The sequence below is a fragment of the Microchirus variegatus genome (assembly GCF_963457635.1).
Source record: "Microchirus variegatus genome assembly, chromosome: 12".
Classification (NCBI taxonomy): domain Eukaryota; kingdom Metazoa; phylum Chordata; class Actinopteri; order Pleuronectiformes; family Soleidae; genus Microchirus; species Microchirus variegatus.
Window position 1 is genome coordinate 27,189,601 of NC_139813.1, and position 24,522 is coordinate 27,214,122.

Consider the following 24,522-nt stretch of genomic DNA (forward strand, 5'->3'; position numbering starts at 1 on the left):
TCAAGAACTTGTCGGCCATGATGGTTGGAGAGTAAACAACGCAGCACGACGTCAAACATCATCAACATTGTTTTACTATTCCCTTCAAGTTAGTGTGAAAGTAACATAACTATTTATAGAAGGAACTATTTGTTCAGATGATTATTGATACTTTGGTTCTAACTCGTGAGAAACTGGTACCAAAACAGAACCAGTTCTCGATTTTCATCCCAGGAACAAAAATACGTCCACGTACGTTTTACTTGTTCTCTGACATTTGTGTTGGTGTTCTGCTCACACTAACATACCTGTGGTTCCTTTCATCTGGTCCATCTGGTGTTGCTGGATCTTCTTGCTCCTGCTGGACCTGATGATGATGATGATGATGTTGTTGTTGTGAGAAGCCTGAGGTCCACCCATGTTAGCAGAACTTGTAATGTGTGACTTTTACTCTCCCAGCAGGTGGCGCTCCGCAATGAATCAGATCAAAGACAGTGAAAATGAAGCTCCGCCCTCTAAAACCACTCTGTGTGAGGAACATGAGGGTCAGAGGTGAGATGAGGATCTCATGGACCATGTGACTCATCTCCATGTCACAGCTCAGTGTTTTATTTACATGTCATGTCCTGTGTTTGTAGGAGGATCCATCAACAGGGACCAGACTCTACTGGACCTGGACCCAGCTGTGTCTCCATGTCGAGTGACTGGTCCATGGATCAACCTATGGACTTCAAACAAGAACAGAGGTCAGATGATGGAGGTCTTCACAGGTCAACAACACTAAATGATCCACCATGTAACACCAGAGACACCTAATATTTAGACATTCAAACCCAGACCCATGCAAAACTGAGACATTCTGGACACATGTCCCAAAAACACCCATCTCTTCCTCCAAAGGTTGGATCTGGGCCCATGAAAATATGGAACATCATGATGAAAAAAATTCATCCAGATCTGATATAAACATCTGAACTTATTAACAGGACTGAACCATGTTACATGATAAGTCTGATCCTGTACCAAATTTCAGTTTGGACAAAGATCTGTGGGTAGATTCTTACTAAAATAAAATATATTTGGGTGATCACCAACCCATCACAAAAACATTCAGATCCATTCGTTAAAAACTCTGGACAGGAAGTTGCTAACATTAGGACAAACTTACAGAAATAAAAAGCAATGCCAATGAAAACATAAGCTCTGGACTATAATCTGAAAGATTTACAACAACTGGAGCCAAGATCTGATTAATAATAATGAGTCAAGATTTTTTTTTAAAGTATAGTAAGTATATTACACCATTTATTTAACCGATAAACTGTACAATAAAACATGAGAAAATTCCCCCAGTTCAGTGATTAAAAGTTCAGTTGCTTGGACTTGGACGACACTGCAATACAGTTGTGTCCATGATAACGATGCTATGATGATACAGTGATTCTGAGAACTTCACTAAATTCATTGCAAGACTATTTAATTTGTGATATATCGTGATGTAAGCCTAACAAAACAAGAAAAAGAGTATTTCTTCACAGTATTTGTATTTATACACAACAAAACCTCTGTTTCAAAAACCAGGGCTCGACAGTGCGAGTGTTTTACTCTCATTTGTGAGTTAAAAAACATATGAATAACAAAAACATTATATTGTTTTAACACTTATCTTATCACGTTGTAATGTGATACTGTTGTTTTTATTTTACTCGTGTGGCAGCAATGATTTCACACAAGCTACAGAAGGACTATATTGTGAACTGGACAAACTAATAAAACAACTTAGCAGTTATTTACATTAATTATATGAAATAAATCTCACAACAGGGTTTTGTCTAAATTTCCTCAACACTAAACACAACAAAATGCGTCTCAGCAGTGACATTTCACACTCACGCGTTCATATTTAGTCACAAATCCCGCCTGTTAACCGCGTTTCCCCATTCACACAATAGGCTAACATTGTTAGCATACGCCTATGGGACTTTACATTGAGTTTGTTAGCTTAGCGGTTAGCGGACTTTTGCCGCGACTCCGTTTACAACTATTTCCTCACGAACAAAGAAAACGACAGACTTCTCTTTACTCACCGCGAAACTCTGCGTCTCCCAGACGAACAGGAATATACGTGATTTGACTCACAATCAACACAGAACCTGTGTGTGCAGCTAGCGAAGCTAAGGTGAGCTAAACAAAATGGCGTGGAGAGACAACAGGTCAACTTTACAGCAAGGAATCGTGGGAGCCGCCCCCTACTGGCTGCTAGGTGGAATTACAACAAATAAGTTAATAAAAACAAACTCACCACAGCATCAGTGAACACAAACAATCAAATAATTATACAGTCTTTATATTGTAAAGATGTTTATGTGGCTTTTTACATTGAATTTGTAGGAGAATTCATGAACAGGGACTGGACTCTACCGGACCTGGACCTGGAGAGAAGAGAATGAAGAGAGTATCATCAGAGGATCTTCTTCATAACGTCAGAAATTATCAGAGGTAAAAAGAAAAATAAGTTTGTTGTTTTCAGTAAAACATCCTTTTATGGATTTATTTCTCTTGATAAGGAACCAGCATGAAAAACCAGACTCTCCTGGACCTGGTCCTAGCGGTGTGTCCATGAAGAGTGACTGGTCCAAAAACCAAATTATTAACTTCAGCGAGCGTCAGAGGTGAGAAAACAAAATGAGTAGTTTGTTGTTTTCTGTAAAACATAATTCTATGAATTTATTTCTTTTGATTAGGAACCAGCATGAAAAACCAGACTCTCCTGGACCTGGTCCCAGCGGTGTGTGTATGATGAGCGAAGCATCTATAGGCCGTTATATGAACTTCAAGGACGGAGAGAAACATGGTGAACAGATGTAAGAATTTCACACATATTCACACACTTACATGATCCTCCACCAGGGGGAGCCTGTCTCATCCAAACTCTTTGGTGGACCAATCTTGCATTTCTGTTTGAGGTTCCACTAAATGTCTTCAGCCTGTCCTCGTCTCTGAACAAATGTCCAGCAGTAAATCTGGTCAGAGTCTGTGATTGGTCAGGGACATATCGACAAGACACTCTGATTTTGTCTTTGAGAGTTCACACATACACACTAGAGACTGTCCTTCAGGGACTTTTGTCTTCAAGTTGTCAAACTCATGTGAATTTGATTTAAGACGAAACGTAGGTGCAGCTCAGTGAAAACCTCGTTAGAACCTTGTTAAGTAAATGACACTGAATGTTTTCTCCTCAGAGTTGATCAGCAGAGGACAGAGGTTCTCAGTGGTCAGTCTGTCCAGCAGCATGGAGCAGACCTGGACTCCATATTTAAGGTGTGTAAATGTACAAACATGACACTACTGTTAATATTGAAGCAGAGTCCTGGTCCTGACAGTCTGGATGCTGCTCTGTGGACCTGCAGGATCTCATTTCACTTCACGTTGTTCTGTTCCAGCTGCTGGAGGAGAACATCATCTGCTTTGTGAAGAACGAGCTGAAGAAGATCCAGAAGGTTCTGGGTCAGAGGGAGGATGAGGAGGTGTTGGATGGTGAAGATGAGGAGCAGAGGAGGAGCAGAGAGGCCTTTCTGAAGATCACAGAGAACTTCCTGAGGAGGATGAAGCAGGAGAAGCTAGCTGACTGTCTGCAGAGCAGTAAGAGGACTTTTAATGTGAAAGGAAGAATTATTTCCTCAATGATCCACTCACTGATTTATTTTCTTGTGTTCCTTCAGAAACCAGAGCTCAAGCTTGTCGACGTGAACTCAAATCAAACCTGAAGAAGAAGTTCCAGTGTTTGTTTGAGGGCGTGGCTAAAGCAGGAAACCCCACCCTTCTGAATGAGATCTTCACAGAGCTCTACATCACAGAGGGAGGGACTGGAGAGGTCAATGAAGAACATGAGGTCAGACAGATTGAAAGAGCTTCCTGGAAACCAGACAGAGCAGAAACAACCATCAGACAAGAAGACATCTTTAAAGCCTCAGCTGGAAGAGACGGACCAATCAGAAGAGTGATGACAAAGGGAGTGGCTGGCATTGGGAAAACAGTCTTAACACAGAAGTTCACTCTGGACTGGGCTGAAGACAAAAGCAACCAGGACATAGAGTTCACATTTCCCTTCACCTTCAGAGAGCTGAATGTGCTGAAAGAGAAGAAGTACAGTTTGGTGGAACTCATCCATCACTTCTTCACTGAAACCAAAGAAGCAGGAATCTGCAGGTTTGAAGACTTGAAGGTGGTCTTCATCTTTGATGGTCTGGACGAGTGTCGACTTCCTCTGGACTTCCACAACACTGAGATCCTGACTGATGTCACAGCGTCCACCTCAGTGGACGTGCTGCTGACAAACCTCATCAGGGGGAAACTGCTTCCCTCTGCTCGCCTCTGGATAACCACACGACCTGCAGCAGCCAATCAGATCCCTCCTGACTGTGTTGACATGGTGACAGAGGTCAGAGGGTTCACAGACCCACAGAAGGAGGACTACTTCAGGAAGAGGTTCAGAGATGAGGAGCAGGCCAGGAGGATCATCTCCCACATCCAGACATCACGAAGCCTCCACATCATGTGTCACATCCCAGTCTTCTGCTGGATCACTGCAACAGTTCTGGAGAACATGTTGAAAACCAGAGATGGAGGAGAACTGCCCAAGACCCTGACTGAGATGTACGTCCACTTCCTGGTGGTTCAGTCCAAAGTGAAGAAGGTCAAATATGATGGAGGAGCTGAGACAGATCCACACTGGAGTCCAGAGAACAGGAAGATGATTGAGTCTCTGGGGAAACTGGCCTTTGAGCAGCTGCAGAAAGGAAACCTGATCTTCTATGAATCAGACCTGACAGAGTGTGGCATCGATATCACAGCAGCTTCAGTTTACTCAGGAGTCTTCACTCAGATCTTTAAAGAGGAGAGAGGCCTGTACCAGGACAAGGTCTTCTGCTTTGTCCATCTGAGTGTTCAGGAGTTTCTGGCTGCTCTTCAAGTTCATCTGACCTTCATCACTGCTCGAAAAAATCTGTTTTCAGAGGAACCATCAACATCCCAGATGTCCAAATTGTTTGGAAACAAACCTGAACTGAATCATCTGCACCAGAGTGCTGTGGACAAGGCCTTACTGAGTCCAAATGGACACCTGGACTTGTTCCTCCGCTTCCTCCTGGGTCTTTCACTGGACTCCAATCAGAAGCTCTTAAGAGGTCTACTGACACAAACAGGAAGTGGTTCACAGACCAATGAGGAAACAGTCGAGTACATCAAGATGAGGATCAGTGAGAATCTATCAGCAGAGAGAAGCATCAACCTGTTCCACTGTCTGAATGAACTGAATGATTGTTCTCTTGTGGAGGAGATCCAAGAGTCCTTGAAATCTGGACGTCTGTCCACAGAGACACTGTCTCCTGCTCAGTGGTCAGCTCTGGTCTTCATCTTACTGTCATCAGGAAAAGATCTGGACAAGTTTGACCTAAAGAAGTACTCTGCTTCAGAGGAGGCTCTTCTGAAGCTGCTGCCGGTGGTCAAAGCCTCCAACAAAGCTCTGTAAGTGGATCAATATATAAATATTAATAAGACATATTCTAAAGACCACAAGAGAAACATGTTTAACCTTTTGTTCATCACTGTTTTCTACCTCAGACTGAGTGACTGTAAACTCTCAGAGAGAAGCTGTGAAGCTCTGTCCTCAGTCCTCAGCTCTGTGTCCTCTAGTCTGAGACACCTGGACCTGAGTAACAATGACCTTCAGGATTCAGGAGTGAAGCTGCTGTGTGATGGACTGAAGAGTCCTCACTGTTCTCTGGAGACTCTCAGGTCAGAACTCTGTTTATTTGACAGATGTTCAACTTCTTCAGAATTTTCTGAATCACTGAGTTCATCATATCTTCTTAACTCCAGTCTGTCAGGTTGTCTGGTCACAGAAGAAGGATGTTCTTCTCTGACCTCGGCTCTGAACTCCAAATCCTCCCTCCTGAAAAATCTGGACCTGAGTAACAATGACCTTCAGGATTCAGGAGTGAAGCTGCTGTGTGATGGACTGAAGAGTCCTCACTGTTCTCTGGAGACTCTCGGGTCAGAACTCTGTTTTTTTGACAATTCATCTTTTAAAATCCTGATTTTGCTTCTTCAGGTTCTTGTTGATGAAGATGTTCAACATCTTCAGGGTTTTCTAAACCACTGAGTTCATCATGTCTTCTTAACTCCAGTTTGTCAGGTTGTCTGGTCACAGAAGAAGGATGTTCTTCTCTGACCTCAGCTCTGAACTCCAAATCTTCCCTCCTGAAAAATCTGGACCTGAGTAACAATGACCTTCAGGATTCAGGAGTGAAGCTGCTGTGTGATGGACTGAAGAGTCCTCACTGTTCCCTGGAGACTCTCAGGTCAGAACTCTGTTTATTTGACAGTTGATCTTTTAAATTCTGATTTTGCTTCTTCAGGTTCTTGTTAATGAAGATGTTCAATATCTTCAGGATTTTCTGAATCATCATGAGTTCATCATGTCTTCTTAACTCCAGTCTGTCAGGTTGTCTGGTCACAGAAGAAGGATGTTCTTCTCTGACCTCAGCTCTAAACTCCAACCCCTCCCACCTGAGAGAACTGGACCTGAACTACAATCATCCAGGAGACTCAGGAAAGAAGCTTCTGTCTGATGGACTGAAGAGTCCACACTGGAGACTGGACACTCTCAGGTATTCTCCTCCTCTTCTGCTTCATGTTTCACGATAAAAGATTATCCAAAACAATAAATAAAAGCATTAAGAATCCTGGACATTATCCACCTGTGAGCTTCCTGAGTGACACAACTCTGTCTTAGAACCATATATATTGGCTGAAGGGTTCCCTGGATCAGGTCTCTAGTCTCATGAGTCCAGAACCCAAACCTTTGACGATGCCTTTCAAAATAAAACCACAACAAGAGCATTACAAAGTATTACATAAGAAAAGGCAAAGGCATCACTGAACAACTGAAATGTATAATTACTCTCCACAGACAACACAGACTCTTCTACAGCTCCAAAATATGCCTGACTGACAAATCACTGTTTCATCAAATCACCAACTCTGGTTTGGTCAAAATAACCACTTCATTCACTAAATGAACGATGACTAAATGACTACTGTGTTAACAGAGTTGAGTAGATTTAGTACGAGCTTCATGGTGGCTCTTTTTAATGAAAACCACAGAAAACATGATCCTACTTTACAACTAAATGGTATAAACACACTTAGAATAGCAAACATGAACTTTCCTGTGTTATTCAAACATTCATCATTGTTTGAATGCATTTAAAATTCAGTGCTATACTCACATTTAAACGTCTTTGGCGTCATCTGGTCTAAACTGCAGGAGAAAATTGAAGTGCTGTCTCCTGTGTTGTCCACACGGTGGAAAATGTTCAGAAAATGCGTAGCTGCCTGAAACTATGGTCTCTGGTTCTGCAGACACCGTCTTCTCTCAGGGTGTAGTTCATAATTCTGTCCACCAGAGTGCGTTATTAAGACAACAGTTTGGACAAATGTTGGACACAAACTCATTCAGACTGTTTCTTCCTCCAGGATGGACCATGCTGGAGAGCAGAGGCTAAAACCAGGTGTCAGGAAGTGTAAGTATGGATTTACAGGAAATAACAACATATCAGCTGATCGTCAATAAACTGCAGCTGTGTCTTGTTGTTCTTCATCAGATTCATGTGAACTGGAACTGGACACAAACACAATGAACAGAGAACTAAAACTGTCTGACAACAACAGGAAAGTGACCAATGTGACAGAAGATCAGTCGTATCCTGATCATCCAGACAGATTTGACTTCCATTATCAGCTGCTGTGTAGATCTGGTCTGACTGGTCGCTGTTACTGGGAGGTCGAGTGGAGAGGAACTGTTTTTATATCACTGAGTTACAGAGGAATCAAGAGGAAAGGCGACAGTTATGACTGTTTGTTTGGATATAATGATCAGTCCTGGAGTCTGAGGTGCTCTGATGATGATGGTTACTATGTCCTTCACTGTAAGACAGAAACACCCATCACATCATCATCTGTCTCTCACAGAGTATCAGTGTATGTGGACTGTCCTGCTGGGACTCTGTCCTTCTACAGAGTCTCCTCTGACTCACTGATCCACCTCCACACCTTCAGGACCACATTCACTGAACCACTTTATCCTGGGTTCCTGGTCTGGTTTGGTTCCTCAGTGTCTCTGTGTTCTCTGTAGAACATGAAGAGACAGCAGCTTCAGTCGTGTGGTGGACGAGGTCTCACTGTTTATAATCTGATGTTAAAGCTCGGCTCAGTAATTCATTGTTGAAACACTTTTGAATTCTCTTCACGTCCTGATGACCGTCAATAAATAAAGAGAAAAACAAACTTGTATGTGTGAAATAAACATAAAGAACGATCGTCTGTCATTAACTGACCCGCCTACCTATGGAGGTACTGACTGTGCTGTGAGCGCCCCCTGCTGTTGAGAACTAGCCTGAAACACAGAGGTTCACATGTGAACGATCACAACATTTAACACTAAACTCTTTTCAACTTTGAATATTTTCATACAAACACAAACAATCCTAACTCTATACATTAAAATGTTCAACGATAAACAAACGTAAAGGTCAGAGAACTTACATCTGTGTTGTTGATGCACAGATCAGGAACATCTGCTGACTCCTGCTGGTCATCACATGGAGTTGCACGATACCCACGGTACACCGCGGTGCCAATTCTTAACGGTTCCTAGAAAACGGTACTAGAAATTCTACGCGACGGTAATACCGTGAATTACGGTATACTGATATACTGGTGCCAGTTTCCGCTACATATCGGCCGCGTCTACTCTCCTCCCGGCCTCCCGACTTCTCACTGCATGCTACTCCCTTGTAAACAAACCCATTGTGCAACTACTGCAACCGAACTCCACAGCTGCTGAATGATTGGCTGTTTGTCTGTTACTGGTGACGTCCGGGTATACGATAGGCTGTTTCCGCACGCTGGGTGCGCCCGTCTGTTAGCTGATCGGCTGTTCGTGTCTTTCTGCCGGCAAGAACGAACTCCATGAAAACAGCTCCGCTTGGATAGAAATTCGCTTCAAAACAAACAACAAGCTAAAGTTCTGTCTCGTCCAGACGCGCACACGGTTTACAATCACAAACACGAGACAACACACTCACCATGGCCGAAGCACCGGGCGTCGTCGTCAGTGGCTCCGCTAACTTTGCTCTAAAAACCAACCTCCAAAAGTCACAGTTCGAACTATTTTGGCTTTAAACAAGACACAGACGGTAAAGAAATAGACGACGGCCGTCCACTGTGCAGGTGCTGCCACCAAGCTATAGGAGCCAAAGGAGGGAACACCTCCAGCCTCATAAAACACCGGCAGTGTCGTCACACAGATTTACAGGTGGAATACCAGGTTAGTAAGCCCTGTTTATTCCATCATTGGCTAATATTAGGCTGTATGCTCCGTGTACACGCTGAAGAATGAAGAGTTAAAGGATGTTAAAGCATAAAAAATATAGTTTTCACAGGGAATCAGTTCCTGTTTATTGTATTTTGTCCTCTATGGTTTATTATGTTGGAGAAGAAGCATAATTGTCCAATAGATTTTTTTAAAGACAGTGGATTTGTTATCCTAAGTTGATTATTTATATTAGATAAACAAAAATTAATGCGCAACGAAAACCGAATAATTATTTAATTTCAATCATATACATTCTAACTTAATTTATTTTTTTTATTGCTGAAATGCTTTTGTTCATGTACTCTTGTTTCCTAGTTATGAACTAAAACCATTCAATCTAATTCTTACTTCACCAGTATTATGTTTATCATGCACCAAACAAAATTATTAAGTAATTAATAAGTATTTATAACTTGTACAAAAACATTGCAGTTGATAAAAATAATAATAAAAAAAGGCTGTGGTATCGTGATACTACCCGGAACCGTGATACTTTGTCTGGTATCATACCGTGGTTACTCATTTTGGTATCGCGACAACTCGACATGGAACTGACAGCAGCTGCTCCTGCTGCTTGACTTAGCTCCTCCTAGTGGACAGATAGCACACCTACATCATCTGTGACCCACGACCAGGCGGCTGCTTCGCATAAAAAATTCCAGCTCCATCGCAATCGGCCAATCAGGAGAGAGAACAGACCTGAATCCAGCCGCGGCTCGTTGGACCGGTTCTGACGTCGTCACTTTGACTCTGAAGGTATGAGGACGTGACTCTGTGTCCTCAGATCAGACACAGAAGGACGGCAGGACAGACCAGGGACAATCGGCAGCGTCTGGTGTCCACATGAAGGTGGACAGTGTGTGTGTGTGTGAGTGGACCTGAGCTCAGTTCAGCAGGTGAGAATAAATAAAATCACTGCTGAATCTTTACAATCTGACTTTGTCTTTTCAACATTCCTGCATGAAGCGTCTGAACTGGTCTGACAGCTTCAATCCACAAATCAACTCTGAGTCACTTTATTACGCTTCATAAGTCTCTGTCACGTCTGCACTGTTTCAATATTAAACCACGTTAGAAATCACACGATCGCGTTTCTTTCTCTGGTCAAAGATTTAACAAATCTGTTCTTTGAGTTTGCGATAAAGAAATTTAAAGCGACACAACGTCTAAAACGCTCTAACACAGTGGACTGTACCTGGTCTGAGGACATGGTTGTTTGGACATTAGAAGTCCTGAGTCACAGTTCATCACTATCATCGGTTTGTCAACAAATGTACAGGTTACTGCCACATATATTTGATAATAATGATACTATGAGTCTACGATTTGTTGCTGAGGAAGCCTGAACACAGAGGTAAGTTGAAAAGCTTCTTACCTGACCACCAGAGGGCGGGCTCTTCTGTTTAAACCAATGGACTCACCTGTAGTGAAGGGCCGTAAAGTGCGATGCTGTCGGCGTCTTGAGCGAGTCGTTTTTCAGAGCTGTGACGTTCACGAACGAGTCGAATCGAGTCGAATCGAAACGATGAGAACCGAGTCGCAGTTGCAAACCGTTTCTTTTTATACGCAAATCGTCCACGCTGTCTTCACATGACACGCGAGTGCGGCTCGTGACGCCTCCTGTATGAACTTGGGGGAGGAGCCGAGCACACAGCGGCGATAAAGTATACATTGGTGGGATGTGAACGTTTGAATCATTCTGATCCAAATCTTACCTTATAATTTACAACCAGTGATTATTTTATGTTTGGCTTCTAAAATAATAACAAAATATAAGAACAAGTCGAGTGTTTTGAACGGCTCTTTGAAGGGAACGGCTCCTCGAGATCCGGCTCCCTTCAAAGAGCCATAAATCCCAGCTCTAGTAGTTTTATCTTCAGACTTGTATCAGGCTGCACCGAGGACGCTGCACTTCTGTTAGCAGCAGCACAAATGTTAGCTTGGTTAAGACACCGTCTCACGTTTACACTGTTGTATTTGTTTGTGTTTTGTAACTACCTTTTTACGTACTATGACACAAGCTGCTGTACTTTCACAAAATTCAACGAAAACTTTAAAGAACTTGTCGGCCATGATGGTTGGAGAGTAAACAACGCAGCACGAAGTCAAACATCATCAGCATTATTTTACAATTCCCTTCAAGTTAGTGTGAAAGTAACATAACTATTTATAGAAGGAACTATTTGTTCAGATGATTATTGATACTTTGGTTCTAACTCGTGAGAAACTGGTACCAAAACAGAACCAGTTCTCGATTTTCATCCCAGTAACAAAAATACGTCCACGTACGTTTTACTTGTTCTCTGACATTTGTGTTGGTGTTCTGCTCACACTAACATACCTGTGGTTCCTTTCATCTGGTCCATCTGGTGTTGCTGGATCTTCTTGCTCCTGCTGGACCTGATGATGATGATGATGATGTTGTTGTTGTTGTGAGAAGCCTGAGGTCCACCCATGTTAGCAGAACTTGTAATGTGTGACTTTTACTCTCCCAGCAGGTGGCGCTCCGCAATGAATCAGATCAAAGACAGTGAAAATGAAGCTCCGCCCTCCAAAACCACTCTGAGTGAGGAACATGAGGGTCAGAGGTGAGATGAGGATCTCATGGACCATGTGACTCATCTCGATGTCACAGCTCAGTGTTTTATTTACATGTCATGTCCTGTGTTTGTAGGAGGATCCATCAACAGGGACCAGACTCTGCTGGACCTGGACCCAGCTGTGTCTCCATGAAGAGTGACTGGTCCATGGGTCAACCTATAGACTTCAAACAAGAACAGAGGTTAGATGATGGAGGTCTTCACAGGTCAACAACACTAAATGATCCACCATGTAACACCAGAGACACCTAACATTTAGACATTCAAACCCAGACCCATGCAAAACTGAGACATTCTGGACACATGTCCCAAAAACACCCATCTCTTCCTCCAAAGGTTGGATCTGGGCCCATGAAAATATGGAACATCATGATGAAAAAAATTCATCCAGATCTGATATAAACATCTGAACTTATTAACAGGACTGAACCATGTTACATGATAAGTCTGATCCTGTACCAAATTTCAGTTTGGACAAAGATCTGTGGGTAGATTCTTACTAAAATAAAATATATTTGGGTGATCACCAACCCATCACAAAAACATTCAGATCCATTCGTTAAAAACTCTGGACAGGAAGTTGCTAACATTAGGACAAACTTACAGAAATAAAAAGCAATGCCAATGAAAACATAAGCTCTGGACTATAATCTGAAAGATTTACAACAACTGGAGCCAAGATCTGATTAATAATAATGAGTCAAGATTTAAAAAAAAAAAAAAAGTATAGTAAGTATATTCCACCATTTATTTAACTGATAAACTGTACAATAACACATGAGAAAATTCCCCCAGTTCAGTGATTAAAAGTTCAGTTGCTTGGACTTGGACGACACTGCAATACAGTTGTGTCCATGATAACGATGCTATGATGATACAGTGATTCTGAGAACTTCACTAACTTCATTGCAAGACTATTTAATTTGTGATATATCGTGATGTAAGCCTAACAAAACAAGAAAAAGAGTATTTCTTCACAGTATTTGTATTCATACACAACAAAACCTCTGTTTCAAAAACCAGGGCTCGACAGTGCGAGTGTTTTACTCTCATTTGTGAGTTAAAAAACATATATTTATAACAAAAACATTATATTGTTTTAACACTTATCTTATCACGTTGTAATGTGATACTGTTGTTTTTATTTTACTCGTGTGGCAGCAATGATTTCACACAAGCTACAGAAGGACTATATTGTGAACTGGACAAACTAATAAAACAACTTAGCAGTTATTTACATTAATTATATGAAATAAATCTCACAACAGGGTTTTGTCTAAATTTCCTCAACACTAAACACAACAAAATGCATCTCAGCAGTGACATTTCACACTCACGCGTTCATATTTAGTCACAAATCCCGCCTGTTAACCGCGTTTCCCCATTCACACAATAGGCTAACATTGTTAGCATACGCCTATGGGACTTTACATTGAGTTTGTTAGCTTAGCGGTTAGCGGACTTTTGCCGCGACTCCGTTTACAACTATTTCCTCACGAACAAAGAAAACGACAGACTTCTCTTTACTCACCGCGAAACTCTGCGTCTCCCAGACGAACAGGAATATACGTGATTTGACTCACAATCAACACAGAACCTGTGTGTGCAGCTAGCGAAGCTAAGGTGAGCTAAACAAAATGGCGGAGAGACAACAACAGGTCAACTTTACAGCAAGGAATGGTGGGAGCCGCCCCCTGCTGGCTGCTAGGTGGAATTACAACAAATAAGTCAATAAAAACAAACTCACCACAGCATCAGTGAACACAAACAATCAAATAATTATACAGTCTTTATATTGTAAAGATGTTTATGTGGCTTTTTACATTGAATTTGTAGGAGAATTCATGAACAGGGACTGGACTCTACCGGACCTGGACCTGGAGAGAAGAGAATGAAGAGAGTATCACCAGAGTATCTTCTTCATAACGTCAGAAATTATCAGAGGTAAAAAGAAAAATAAGTTTGTTGTTTTCAGTAAAACATCCTTTTATGGATTTATTTCTCTTGATAAGGAACCAGCATGAAAAACCAGACTCTCCTGGACCTGGTCCTAGCGGTGTGTCCATGAAGAGTGACTGGTCCAAAAACCAAATTATTAACTTCAGCGAGCGTCAGAGGTGAGAAAACAAAATTGGTAGTTTGTTGTTTTCTGTAAAATAGCATTTTAAGAATATGTTTATTTGATAAGGAACCAGCATGAAAAACCAGACTCTCCTGGACCTGGTCCTAGCGGTGTGTCCATGAAGAGTGACTGGTCCAAAAACCAAATTATTACCTTCAGAGAGAGTCAGAGGTGAGAAAACAAAATGAGTAGTTTGTTGTTTTCTGTAAAACATTATTCTATGAATTTATTTCTCTTGATTAGGAACCAGCATGAAAAACCAGACTCTCCTGGACCTGGTCCTAGCGGTGTGTCCATGAAGAGTGACTGGTCCAAAAACCAAATTATTAACTTCAGCGAGCGTCACAGGTGAGAAAACAAAATGAGTAGTTTGTTGTTTTCTGTAAAACATAATTCTATGAATTTATTTCTCTTGATTAGGAACCAGCATGAAAAACCAGACTCTCCTGGACCTGGTCCCAGCGGTGTGTGTATGATGAGCGAAGCATCTATAGGCCGTTATATGAACTTCAAGGATGGAGAGAAACATGGTGAACAGATGTAAGAATTTCACACATATTCACACACTTACATGATCCTCCACCAGGGGGAGCCTGTCTCATCCAAACTCTTTGGTGGACCAATCTTGCATTTCTGTTTGAGGTTCCACTAAATGTCTTCAGCCTGTCCTCGTCTCTGAACAAATGTCCAGCAGTAAATCTGGTCAGAGTCTGTGATTGGTCAGGGACATATCGACAAGACACTCTGATTTTGTCTTTGAGAGTTCACACATACACACTAGAGACTGTCCTTCAGGGACTTTTGTCTTCATGTTGTCAAACTCATGTCGTGTAAACTTGGCTGAAGAAGAAACGTAGGTGCAGCTCAGTGAAAACCGTGTCAGAATAAATGATTGTTTAGTAAATGACACTGAATGTTTTCTCCTCAGAGTTGATCAGCAGAGGACAGAGGTTCTCAGTGGTCAGTCTGTCCAGCAGCATGGAGCAGACCTGGACTCCATATTTAAGGTGTGTAAATGTACAAACATGACACTACTGTTAATATTGAAGCATAGTCCTGGTCCTGACAGTCTGGATGCTGCTCTGTGGACCTGCAGGATCTCATTTCACTTCACGTTGTTCTGTTCCAGCTGCTGGAGGAGAACATCATCTGCTTTGTGAAGAACGAGCTGAAGAAGATCCAGAAGGTTCTGGGTCAGAGGGAGGATGAGGAGGTGTTGGATGGTGAAGATGAGGAGCAGAGGAGGAGCAGAGAGGCCTTTCTGAAGATCACAGAGAACTTCCTGAGGAGGATGAAGCAGGAGAAGCTAGCTGACTGTCTGCAGAGCAGTAAGAGGACTTTTAATGTGAAAGAAAGAACTTCTCATTTTCTCAATGATCCACTCACTGATTTATTTCCTTGTGTTCTTTCAGAAACCAGAGCTCCAGCTTGTCGACGTGAACTCAAATCAAACCTAAAGCAGAAGTTCCAGTGTTTGTTTGAGGGCGTGGCTAAAGCAGGAAACCCCACCCTTCTGAATGAGATCTTCACAGAGCTCTACATCACAGAGGGAGGGACTGGAGAGGTCAATGAAGAACATGAGGTCAGACAGATTGAAAGAGCTTCCTGGAAACCAGACAGAGCAGAAACAACCATCAGACAAGAAGACATCTTTAAAGGCTCAGCTGGAAGAGACGGACCAATCAGAAGAGTGATGACAAAGGGAGTGGCTGGCATTGGGAAAACAGTCTTAACACAGAAGTTCACTCTGGACTGGGCTGAAGACAAAAGCAACCAGGACATAGAGTTCACATTTCCCTTCACCTTCAGAGAGCTGAATGTGCTGAAAGAGAAGAAGTACAGTTTGGTGGAACTCATCCATCACTTCTTCACTGAAACCAAAGAAGCAGGAATCTGCAGGTTTGAAGACTTGAAGGTGGTCTTCATCTTTGATGGTCTGGACGAGTGTCGACTTCCTCTGGACTTCCACAACACTGAGATCCTGACTGATGTCACAGCGTCCACCTCAGTGGACGTGCTGCTGACAAACCTCATCAGGGGGAAACTGCTTCCCTCTGCTCGCCTCTGGATAACCACACGACCTGCAGCAGCCAATCAGATCCCTCCTGACTGTGTTGACATGGTGACAGAGGTCAGAGGGTTCACAGACCCACAGAAGGAGGACTACTTCAGGAAGAGGTTCAGAGATGAGGAGCAGGCCAGGAGGATCATCTCCCACATCCAGACATCACGAAGCCTCCACATCATGTGCCACATCCCAGTCTTCTGCTGGATCACTGCAACAGTTCTGGAGAACATGTTGAAAACCAGAGATGGAGGAGAACTGCCCAAGACCCTGACTGAGATGTACGTCCACTTCCTGGTGGTTCAGTCCAAAGTGAAGGTCAAATATGATGGAGGAGCTGAGACAGATCCACACTGGAGTCCAGAGAACAGGAAGATGATTGAGTCTCTGGGGAAACTGGCCTTTGAGCAGCTGCAGAAAGGAAACCTGATCTTCTATGAATCAGACCTGACAGAGTGTGGCATCGATATCACAGCAGCTTCAGTTTACTCAGGAGTCTTCACTCAGATCTTTAAAGAGGAGAGAGGCCTGTACCAGGACAAGGTCTTCTGCTTTGTCCATCTGAGTGTTCAGGAGTTTCTGGCTGCTCTTCATGTTCATCTGACCTTCATCACCTCTGGAACAAATCTGCTTTCAGAGGAACCATCAACATCCCAGAGGTTCAAATTGTTTAAAAAAAAACCTGAACTGAATCATCTGCACCAGAGTGCTGTGGACAAGGCCTTACTGAGTCCAAATGGACACCTGGACTTGTTCCTCCGCTTCCTTCTTGGTCTTTCACTGGAGACCAATCAGAAGCTCTTAAGAGGTCTACTGACACAAACAGGAAGTAGCTTGCAGACCGTTCAGAAAACAGTCCAGTACATCAAGAAGAAGATCAGTAAAAATCTGTCAGCAGAGAGAAGCATCAACCTGTTCCACTGTCTGAATGAACTGAATGATTGTTCTCTTGTGGAGGAGATCCAAGAGTACTTGAAATATGGACGTCTGTCCACAGAGACACTGTCTCCTGCTCAGTGGTCAGCTCTGGTCTTCATCTTACTGTCATCAGGAAAAGATCTGGATGAGTTTGACCTGAAGAAGTTCTCTGCTTCAGAGGAGGCTCTTCTGAAGCTGCTGCCGGTGGTTAAAGCCTCTAACAAAGCTCTGTAAGTGGATCAATATATAAATATTAATAAGACATATTCTAAAGACCACAAGAGAAACATGTTTAACCTTTTGTTCATCACTGTTTTCTACCTCAGACTGAGTGACTGTAAACTCTCAGAGAGAAGCTGTGAAGCTCTGTCCTCAGTCCTCAGCTCTGTGTCCTCTAGTCTGAGACACCTGGACCTGAGTAACAATGACCTTCAGGATTCAGGAGTGAAGCTGCTGTGTGATGGACTGAAGAGTCCTCACTGTTCTCTGGAGACTCTCAGGTCAGAACTCTGTTTATTTGACAGATGTTCAACTTCTTCAGAATTTTCTGAATCATCATGAGTTCATCATATCTTCTTAACTCCAGTCTGTCAGGTTGTCTGGTCACAGAGGAAGGATGTTCTTCTCTGACCTCAGCTCTAAACTCCAACCCCTCCCATCTGAGAGAACTGGACCTGAGCTACAATCATCCAGGAGACTCAGGAAAGAAGCTTCTGTCTGATGGACTGAAGAGTCCACACTGGAGACTGGACACTCTCAGGTATTCTCCTCCTCTTCCTCTTCTGCTTCATGGTCAACAGCAGTATTTAAACTTGTAAGCAGGTTCAGGTTGAAGATTTTCAGCTGAATAAAAACAGACGTTGACAACAATAGTTGTTTTGGAACATGTATTAGTTTCTGGAGTAAAAACAACATCCAATTCAAAATGATTTATATGAACTGGATGCAAACTAAATACTAATGAGGTTGAATAATTCCTGACTGGCTTAAACTATAAGGTAAATACCTGAAAACTGTCCACTAGTGTCTTTTCCTCTGCAGTTCAGTCATTAACATCCTGCATGTGAGCTGGAGCTTCCTCAGTGACTCAACTCTGTCTTAGAACCATATATATTGGCTGAAGGGTTCACTGGATCAGGTCTCTAGTCTCATGAGTCCAGAACCCAAACTTTTGACGATGCCTTTCAAAATAAAACCACAAAAAGAGCAATACAAATTATTACATAAGAAAAGGCAAAGGCATCACTGAACAACTGAAATGTATAATTACTCTCCACAGACAACACAGACTATTCTACAGCTCCAAAATATGCCTGACTGACAAATCACTGTTTCATCAAATCACCAACTCTGGTTTGGTCAAAATAACCACTTCATTCACTAAATGAACGATGACTAAATGACTACTGTGTTAACAGAGTTGAGTAGATTTAGTACGAGCTTCATGGTGGCTCTTTTTAATGAAAACCACAGAAAACATGATCCTACTTTACAACTAAATGGTATAAACACACTTAGAATAGCAAACATGAACTTTCCTGTGTAATTCAAACATTCATCATTGTTTGAATGAATTTAAAATTCAGTGCTATACTCACATTTAAACATCTTTGACGTCATCTGGTCTAAACTGCAGGAGACAATTGAAGTGCTGTCTCCTGTGTTGTCCACATGGTGGTGCTGTTCAGAAAATGCGTAGCCGCCTGAAACTATGGTCTCTGGTTCTGCAGACACCGTCTTCTCTCAGGGTGTAGTTCATAATTCTGTCCACCAGAGTGCGTCATTAAGACAACAGTTTGGACAAATGTTGGACACAAACTCATTCAGACTGTTTCTTCCTCCAGGATGGACCATGCTGGAGAGCAGAGGTTAAAACCAGGTCTCAGGAAGTGTAAGTATGGATTTACAGGAAATAACAACATATCAGCTGATCGTCAATAAACTGCAGCTGTGTCTTGTTGTTCTTCATCAGATTTATGTGAACTGGAACTGGACACAAACACAATGAACAGAAAACTCAAACTGTCTGACAACAACAGGAAAGTGACCAATGTGAGAGAAGATCAGTCGTATCCTGATCATCCAGACAGATTTGACTACCATTATCAGCTGCTGTGTAGATCTGATCTGACTGGTCGCTGTTACTGGGAGGTCGAGTGGAGAGGAACTGTTTTTATATCAGTGAGTTACAGAGGAATCAAGAGGAAAGGCAACAGTTATGACTGTTGGTTTGGATATAATAATCAGTCCTGGAGTCTGAGCTGCTCTGATCATGATGGTTACTCTGTCCTTCACTGTGAGACAGAAACATCCATCAGATCATCGTCTGTCTCTCACAGAGTATCAGTGTATGTGGACTGTCCTGCTGGGACTCTGTCCTTCTACATAGTCTCCTCTGACTCACTGATCCACCTCCACACCTTCAGGACCACATTCACTCAACCACTTTATCCTGGGTTCCTGGTCTGGTTTGGTTCCTCAGTGTCTCTGTGTTCTCTGTAGAACATGAAGAGACAGCAGCTTCAGTCGTGTGGTGGACGAGGTCTCACTGTTTATAATCTGATGTTAAAGCTCGGCTCAGTAATTCATTGTTGAAACACTTTTGAATTCTCTTCACGTCCTGATGACCGTCAATAAATAAAGTGAAAAACAAACTTGTATGTGTGAAATAAACATAAAGAACGATCGTCTGTCATTAACTGACCCGCCTACCTATGGAGGTACTGACTGTGCTGTGAGCGCCCCCTGCTGCTGAGAACCAGCCTGAAACACAGAGGTTCACATGTGAACGATCACAACATTTAACACTAAACTCTTTTCACTTTCATTGATCAAAAATATTCCACCGTAACTTTGAATATTTTCATACAAACACAAACAATCCTAACTCTATACATTAAAATGTTCAATGATAAACAAACGTAAATGTCAGAGAAATCTGTGTTGTTGATGCACAGATCAGGAACATCTGCTCTGGTCATCACATGGAACTGACAGCAGCTTGACTTAGCTCCTCCTAGTGGACAGATAGCACACCTACATCATCTGTGACCCACGACCAGGCGGCTGCTTCGCATAAAAATTCCAGCTCCATCGCAATCGGCCAATCAGGAGAGAGAACAGACCTGAATCCAGCCACGGCTCGTTGGACCGGTTCTGACGTCGTCACTTTGACTCTAAAGGTATGAGGACGTGACTCTGTGTCCTCAGATCAGACACAGAAGGACGGCAGGACAGACCAGGGACAATCGGCAGCGTCTGGTGTCCACATGAAGGTGGACAGTGTGTGTGTGTGTGAGTGGACCTGAGCTCAGTTCAGCAGGTGAGAATAAATAAAATCACTGCTGAATCTTTACAATCTGACTTTGTCTTTTCAACATTCCTGCATGAAGCGTCTGAACTGGTCTGACAGCTTCAATCCACAAATCAACTCTGAGCCACTTTATTACGCTTCATAAGTCTCTGTCACGTCTGCACTGTTTCAATATTAAACCACGTTAGAAATCACACGATCGCGTTTCTTTCTCTGGTCAAAGATTTAACAAATCTGTTCTTTGAGTTTGCGATAAAGAAATTTAAAGCGACACAACGTCTAAAACGCTCTAACACAGTGGACTGTACCTGGTCTGAGGACATGGTTGTTTGGACATTAGAAATCCTGAGTCACAGTTCATCACTATCATCGGTTTGTCAACAAATGTACAGGTTACTGCCACATATATTTGATAATAATGATACTATGAGTCTACGATTTGTTGCTGAGGAAGCCTGAACACAGAGGTAAGTTGAACAGCTTCTTACCTGACCACCAGAGGGCGGGCTCTTCTGTTTAAACCAATGGACTCACCTGTAGTGAAGGGCCGTAATGTGCGATGCTGTCGGCGTCTTGAGCGAGTCGTTTTTCAGAGCTGTGACGTTCACGAACGAGTCGAATCGAAACGATGAGAACCGAGTCGCAGTTGCAAACCGTTTCTTTTTATACGCAAATCGTCCACGCTGTCTTCACGTGACACGCGAGTGCGGCTCGTGACGCCTCCTGTATGAACTTGGGGGAGGAGCCGAGCACACAGCGGCGATAAAGTATACATTGGTGGGATGTGAACGTTTGAATCATTCTAATCCAAATCTTACCTTATAATTTACAACCAGTGATAATTTGCTATTTGGCTTCTGAGAAATAATGAAATATAAGAACGAGCCGAGTGTTTTGAACGGCTCTTTGAACGAGATCCGGCTCCCTTCAAAGAGCCATAAATCCCAGCTCTAGTAGTTTTATCTTCAGACTTGTATCAGGCTGCACTTCTGTTAGCAGCAGCACAAATGTTAGCTTGGTTAAGACACCGCCTCACGTTTACACTGTCGTATTTGTTTGTGTTTTGTAACTACCTTTTTACGGACTATGACACAAGCTGCTGTACTTTCACAAAATTCAGACAAAACTTTAAAGAACTTGTCGGCCATGATGGTTGGAGAGTAAACAACGCAGCACGACGTCAAACATCATCAGCATTATTTTACAATTCCCTTCAAGTTAGTGTGAAAGTAACATAACTATTTATAGAAGGAACTATTTGTTCAGATGATTATTGATACTTTGGTTCTAACTCGTGAGAAACTGGTACCAAAACAGAACCAGTTCTCGATTTTCATCCCAATAACAAAAAGACGTCCACGTACGTTTTACTTGTTCTCTGACGTTTGTGTTGGTGTTCTGCTCACACTAACATACCTGTGGTTCCTTTCATCTGGTCCATCTGGTGTTGCTGGATCTTCTTGCTCCTGCTGGACCTGATGATGATGATGATGATGTTGTTGTGAGAAGCCTGAGGTCCACCCATGTTAGCAGAACTTGTAATGTGTGACTTTTACTCTCCCAGCAGGTGGCGCTCTGCAATGAATCAGATCAAAGACAGTGAAAATGAAGCTCCGCCCTCTAAAACCACTCTGTGTGAGGAACATGAGGGTCAGAGGTGAGATGAGGATCTCATGGACCATGTGACTCATCTCCATGTCACAGCTCAGTGTTTTATTTACATGTCATGTCCTATGTTTGTAGGAGGATCCATCAACAGGGACCAGACTCTGCTGGACCTGGACCCAGCTGTGTCTCCATGTCGAGTGACTTGTCCATGGATCAACCTATGGACTTCAAACAAGAACAGAGGTTAGATGATGGAGGTCTTCACAGGTCAACAACACTAAATGATCCACCATGTAACACCAGAGACACCTAATATTTAGACATTCAAACCCAGACCCATGCAAAACTGAGACATTCTGGACACATGTCCTAAAAACACCCATCTCTTCCTCCAAAGCTTGGATCTGTTAACTGCGTTTCCCCATTCACACAATAGGCTAACATTGTTAGCATACGCCTATGGGACTTTACATTGAGTTTGTTAGCTTAGCGGTTAGCAGACTTCTGCCACGACTGTGTTTCCAACTATTTCCTCACGAACAAAGAAAACGACAGACTTCTCTTTACTCACCGCGAAACTCTGCGTCTCCCAGACGAACAGGAATATACGTGATTTGACTCACAATCAACACAGAACCTGTGTGTGCAGCTAGCGAAGCTAAGGTGAGCTAAACAAAATGGCGTAGAGACAACAACAGGTAAACTTTACAGCAAGGAATGGTGCCCCCCCCCCCTACTGGCTGCTAGGTTAAATAACAACAAATAAGTCAATAAAAACAAACTCACCACAGTATCAGTGAACACAAACAATCAAATAATTATACAGTCTCTATATTGTAAAAATGTTAATGTTGCTTTTTACATTGAATTTGTAGGAGAATCCATCAACAGGGACCGGACTCTCCCGGACCTGGACCTGGAGAGAAGAGAATGAAGAGAGTATCACCAGAGAATCTTCTTGATAACTTCAGAAATTATCAGAGGTAAAAAGAAAAATAAGTTTCTTGTTTTCAGTAAAACATCCTTTTATGGATTTATTTCTCTTGATTAGGAACAAGCATAAAAAAACGGACCCTCCTGGACCTGGTCCCAGTGGTGTGTCCTTGAGAAGATACTGGTCTGAAAGGGAAATTGATAAATTCAGAGAGTGTCAGAGGTGAGAAAACAAAATTGTCAGTTTGTTGTTTCAGTAAAACAGCAGTTTAAGAATAAGTTTCTTTCATTAGGAACCAGCATGAACAACCAGACTCTGCTGGACCTGGACCCAGCTGTGTCTCCATGAAGAGTGACTGGTCCATGGATCGACCTCTGGACTTTAAACAAGAACAGAGGTCAGATGATGGAGGTCTTCACAGGTCAACAACACTAAATGATCCACCATGTAACACCAGAGACACCTAATATTTAGACATTCAAACCCAGACCATGTAAAACTGAGACATTTTGGACACAAAACTTGACAAAATTCATCCAGATCTGATATAAACATCTGAACTTATTAACAGGACTGAACCATGTTACATGATAAGTCTGATCCTGTACCAAATTTCAGTTTGGACAAAGATCTGTGGGTAGATTCTTACTAAAATAAAATATATTTGGGTGATCACCAACCCATCACAAAAACATTCAGATCCATTCGTTAAAAACTCTGGACAGGAAGTTGCTAACATTAGGACAAACTTACAGAAATAAAAAACAATGCCAATGAAAACATAAACTCTGGACTATAATCTGAAAGATTTACAACAACTGGAGCCAAGATCTGATTAATAATAATGAGTCAAGATAAAATTAAAAAATGTATATTACACCATTTATTTAACCGATAAACTGTACAATTAAAGGTCACATAGAGTGTTCCTGTTGCACATATATGTTAGTTATGGAGGTCTACTTACATATATCAACTTGTTTTTATGGTCAAAAACCTCCTAGTTGCTGGAAACGAGCCGATAGAAATCTGTCCTTTTTGAAGCACTTGTCAGCCGCGCTATTTCAGACATAAATCTTGCCGAGAAGACGGACTGTGTTGTGATTGGCCAGTAGCCCAGAAGTGACATTCGGCACACACGCTCCCAGAAGCGTAGCTCCCCCCCTCTGGAATGAAGGATGCAATGATGAAATAATTATACATTCTTTATATTGCAAAGATGTTTATGTGGCTTTTTACGTTGTATTTGTAGGATAATCCATCAACAGGGACCGGACTCTACCGGACCTAGACCTGGAGAGAAGAGAATGAAGAGAGTATCACCAGAGGATCTTCTTGATAAGTTCATAAATTATCAGAGGTAAAAAGAAAAACAAGTTTGTTGTTTTCAGTAAAACATCCTTTTATAAATTTACTTCTCTTTATTAGGAACCAACATGAAAAACCACTCTCTCCTGGACCTGGTCCCAGCGGTGTGTCCGTGAAGAGATTCTGGTCTGAAAGGGAAATTGATAACACTAGAGAGTGTCAGAGGTGAGAAAACA

The 24,522-nt window shown here is 42.3% G+C and overlaps 2 protein-coding genes across 2 annotated transcripts in view; both read left to right on the forward strand.

Moving 5' to 3' along the window:
- Positions 1 to 454: 454 nt before the first annotated feature.
- LOC310934866 (uncharacterized protein) lies at positions 455 to 8,176 on the forward strand (the record flags this gene model as incomplete). The annotated part of the gene is made up of 14 exons (XM_083898665.1): positions 455 to 531; positions 618 to 725; positions 2,371 to 2,478; positions 2,547 to 2,651; positions 2,724 to 2,843; positions 3,222 to 3,300; positions 3,423 to 3,621; positions 3,702 to 5,505; positions 5,602 to 5,775; positions 5,860 to 6,033; positions 6,168 to 6,341; positions 6,477 to 6,650; positions 7,519 to 7,565; positions 7,647 to 8,176. The coding sequence occupies 14 exons, from the start codon at positions 455 to 457 to the stop codon at positions 8,174 to 8,176; spliced, it is 3,873 nt and encodes a 1,290-aa protein (XP_083754791.1).
- Positions 8,177 to 15,072: 6,896 nt separating this feature from the next.
- The window catches only part of LOC310934867 (uncharacterized protein), a gene marked incomplete at its 3' end in the record, with an annotated part of 46,374 nt that continues 36,924 nt past the window's right edge, over positions 15,073 to 24,522 (forward strand). Inside the window, exons 1-13 of the mRNA XM_083898666.1 lie at positions 15,073 to 15,147; positions 15,270 to 15,468; positions 15,553 to 17,353; positions 17,450 to 17,623; positions 17,710 to 17,883; positions 18,968 to 19,014; positions 19,096 to 19,612; positions 22,004 to 22,093; positions 22,180 to 22,287; positions 22,920 to 23,027; positions 23,096 to 23,200; positions 23,271 to 23,375; positions 24,407 to 24,511. Coding sequence (XP_083754792.1) covers positions 15,432 to 15,468; positions 15,553 to 17,353; positions 17,450 to 17,623; positions 17,710 to 17,883; positions 18,968 to 19,014; positions 19,096 to 19,612; positions 22,004 to 22,093; positions 22,180 to 22,287; positions 22,920 to 23,027; positions 23,096 to 23,200; positions 23,271 to 23,375; positions 24,407 to 24,511 — 3,371 coding nt within the window. The 5' untranslated portion in view covers positions 15,073 to 15,147; positions 15,270 to 15,431. The remainder of the gene's footprint in view (positions 15,148 to 15,269; positions 15,469 to 15,552; positions 17,354 to 17,449; positions 17,624 to 17,709; positions 17,884 to 18,967; positions 19,015 to 19,095; positions 19,613 to 22,003; positions 22,094 to 22,179; positions 22,288 to 22,919; positions 23,028 to 23,095; positions 23,201 to 23,270; positions 23,376 to 24,406; positions 24,512 to 24,522) is intronic.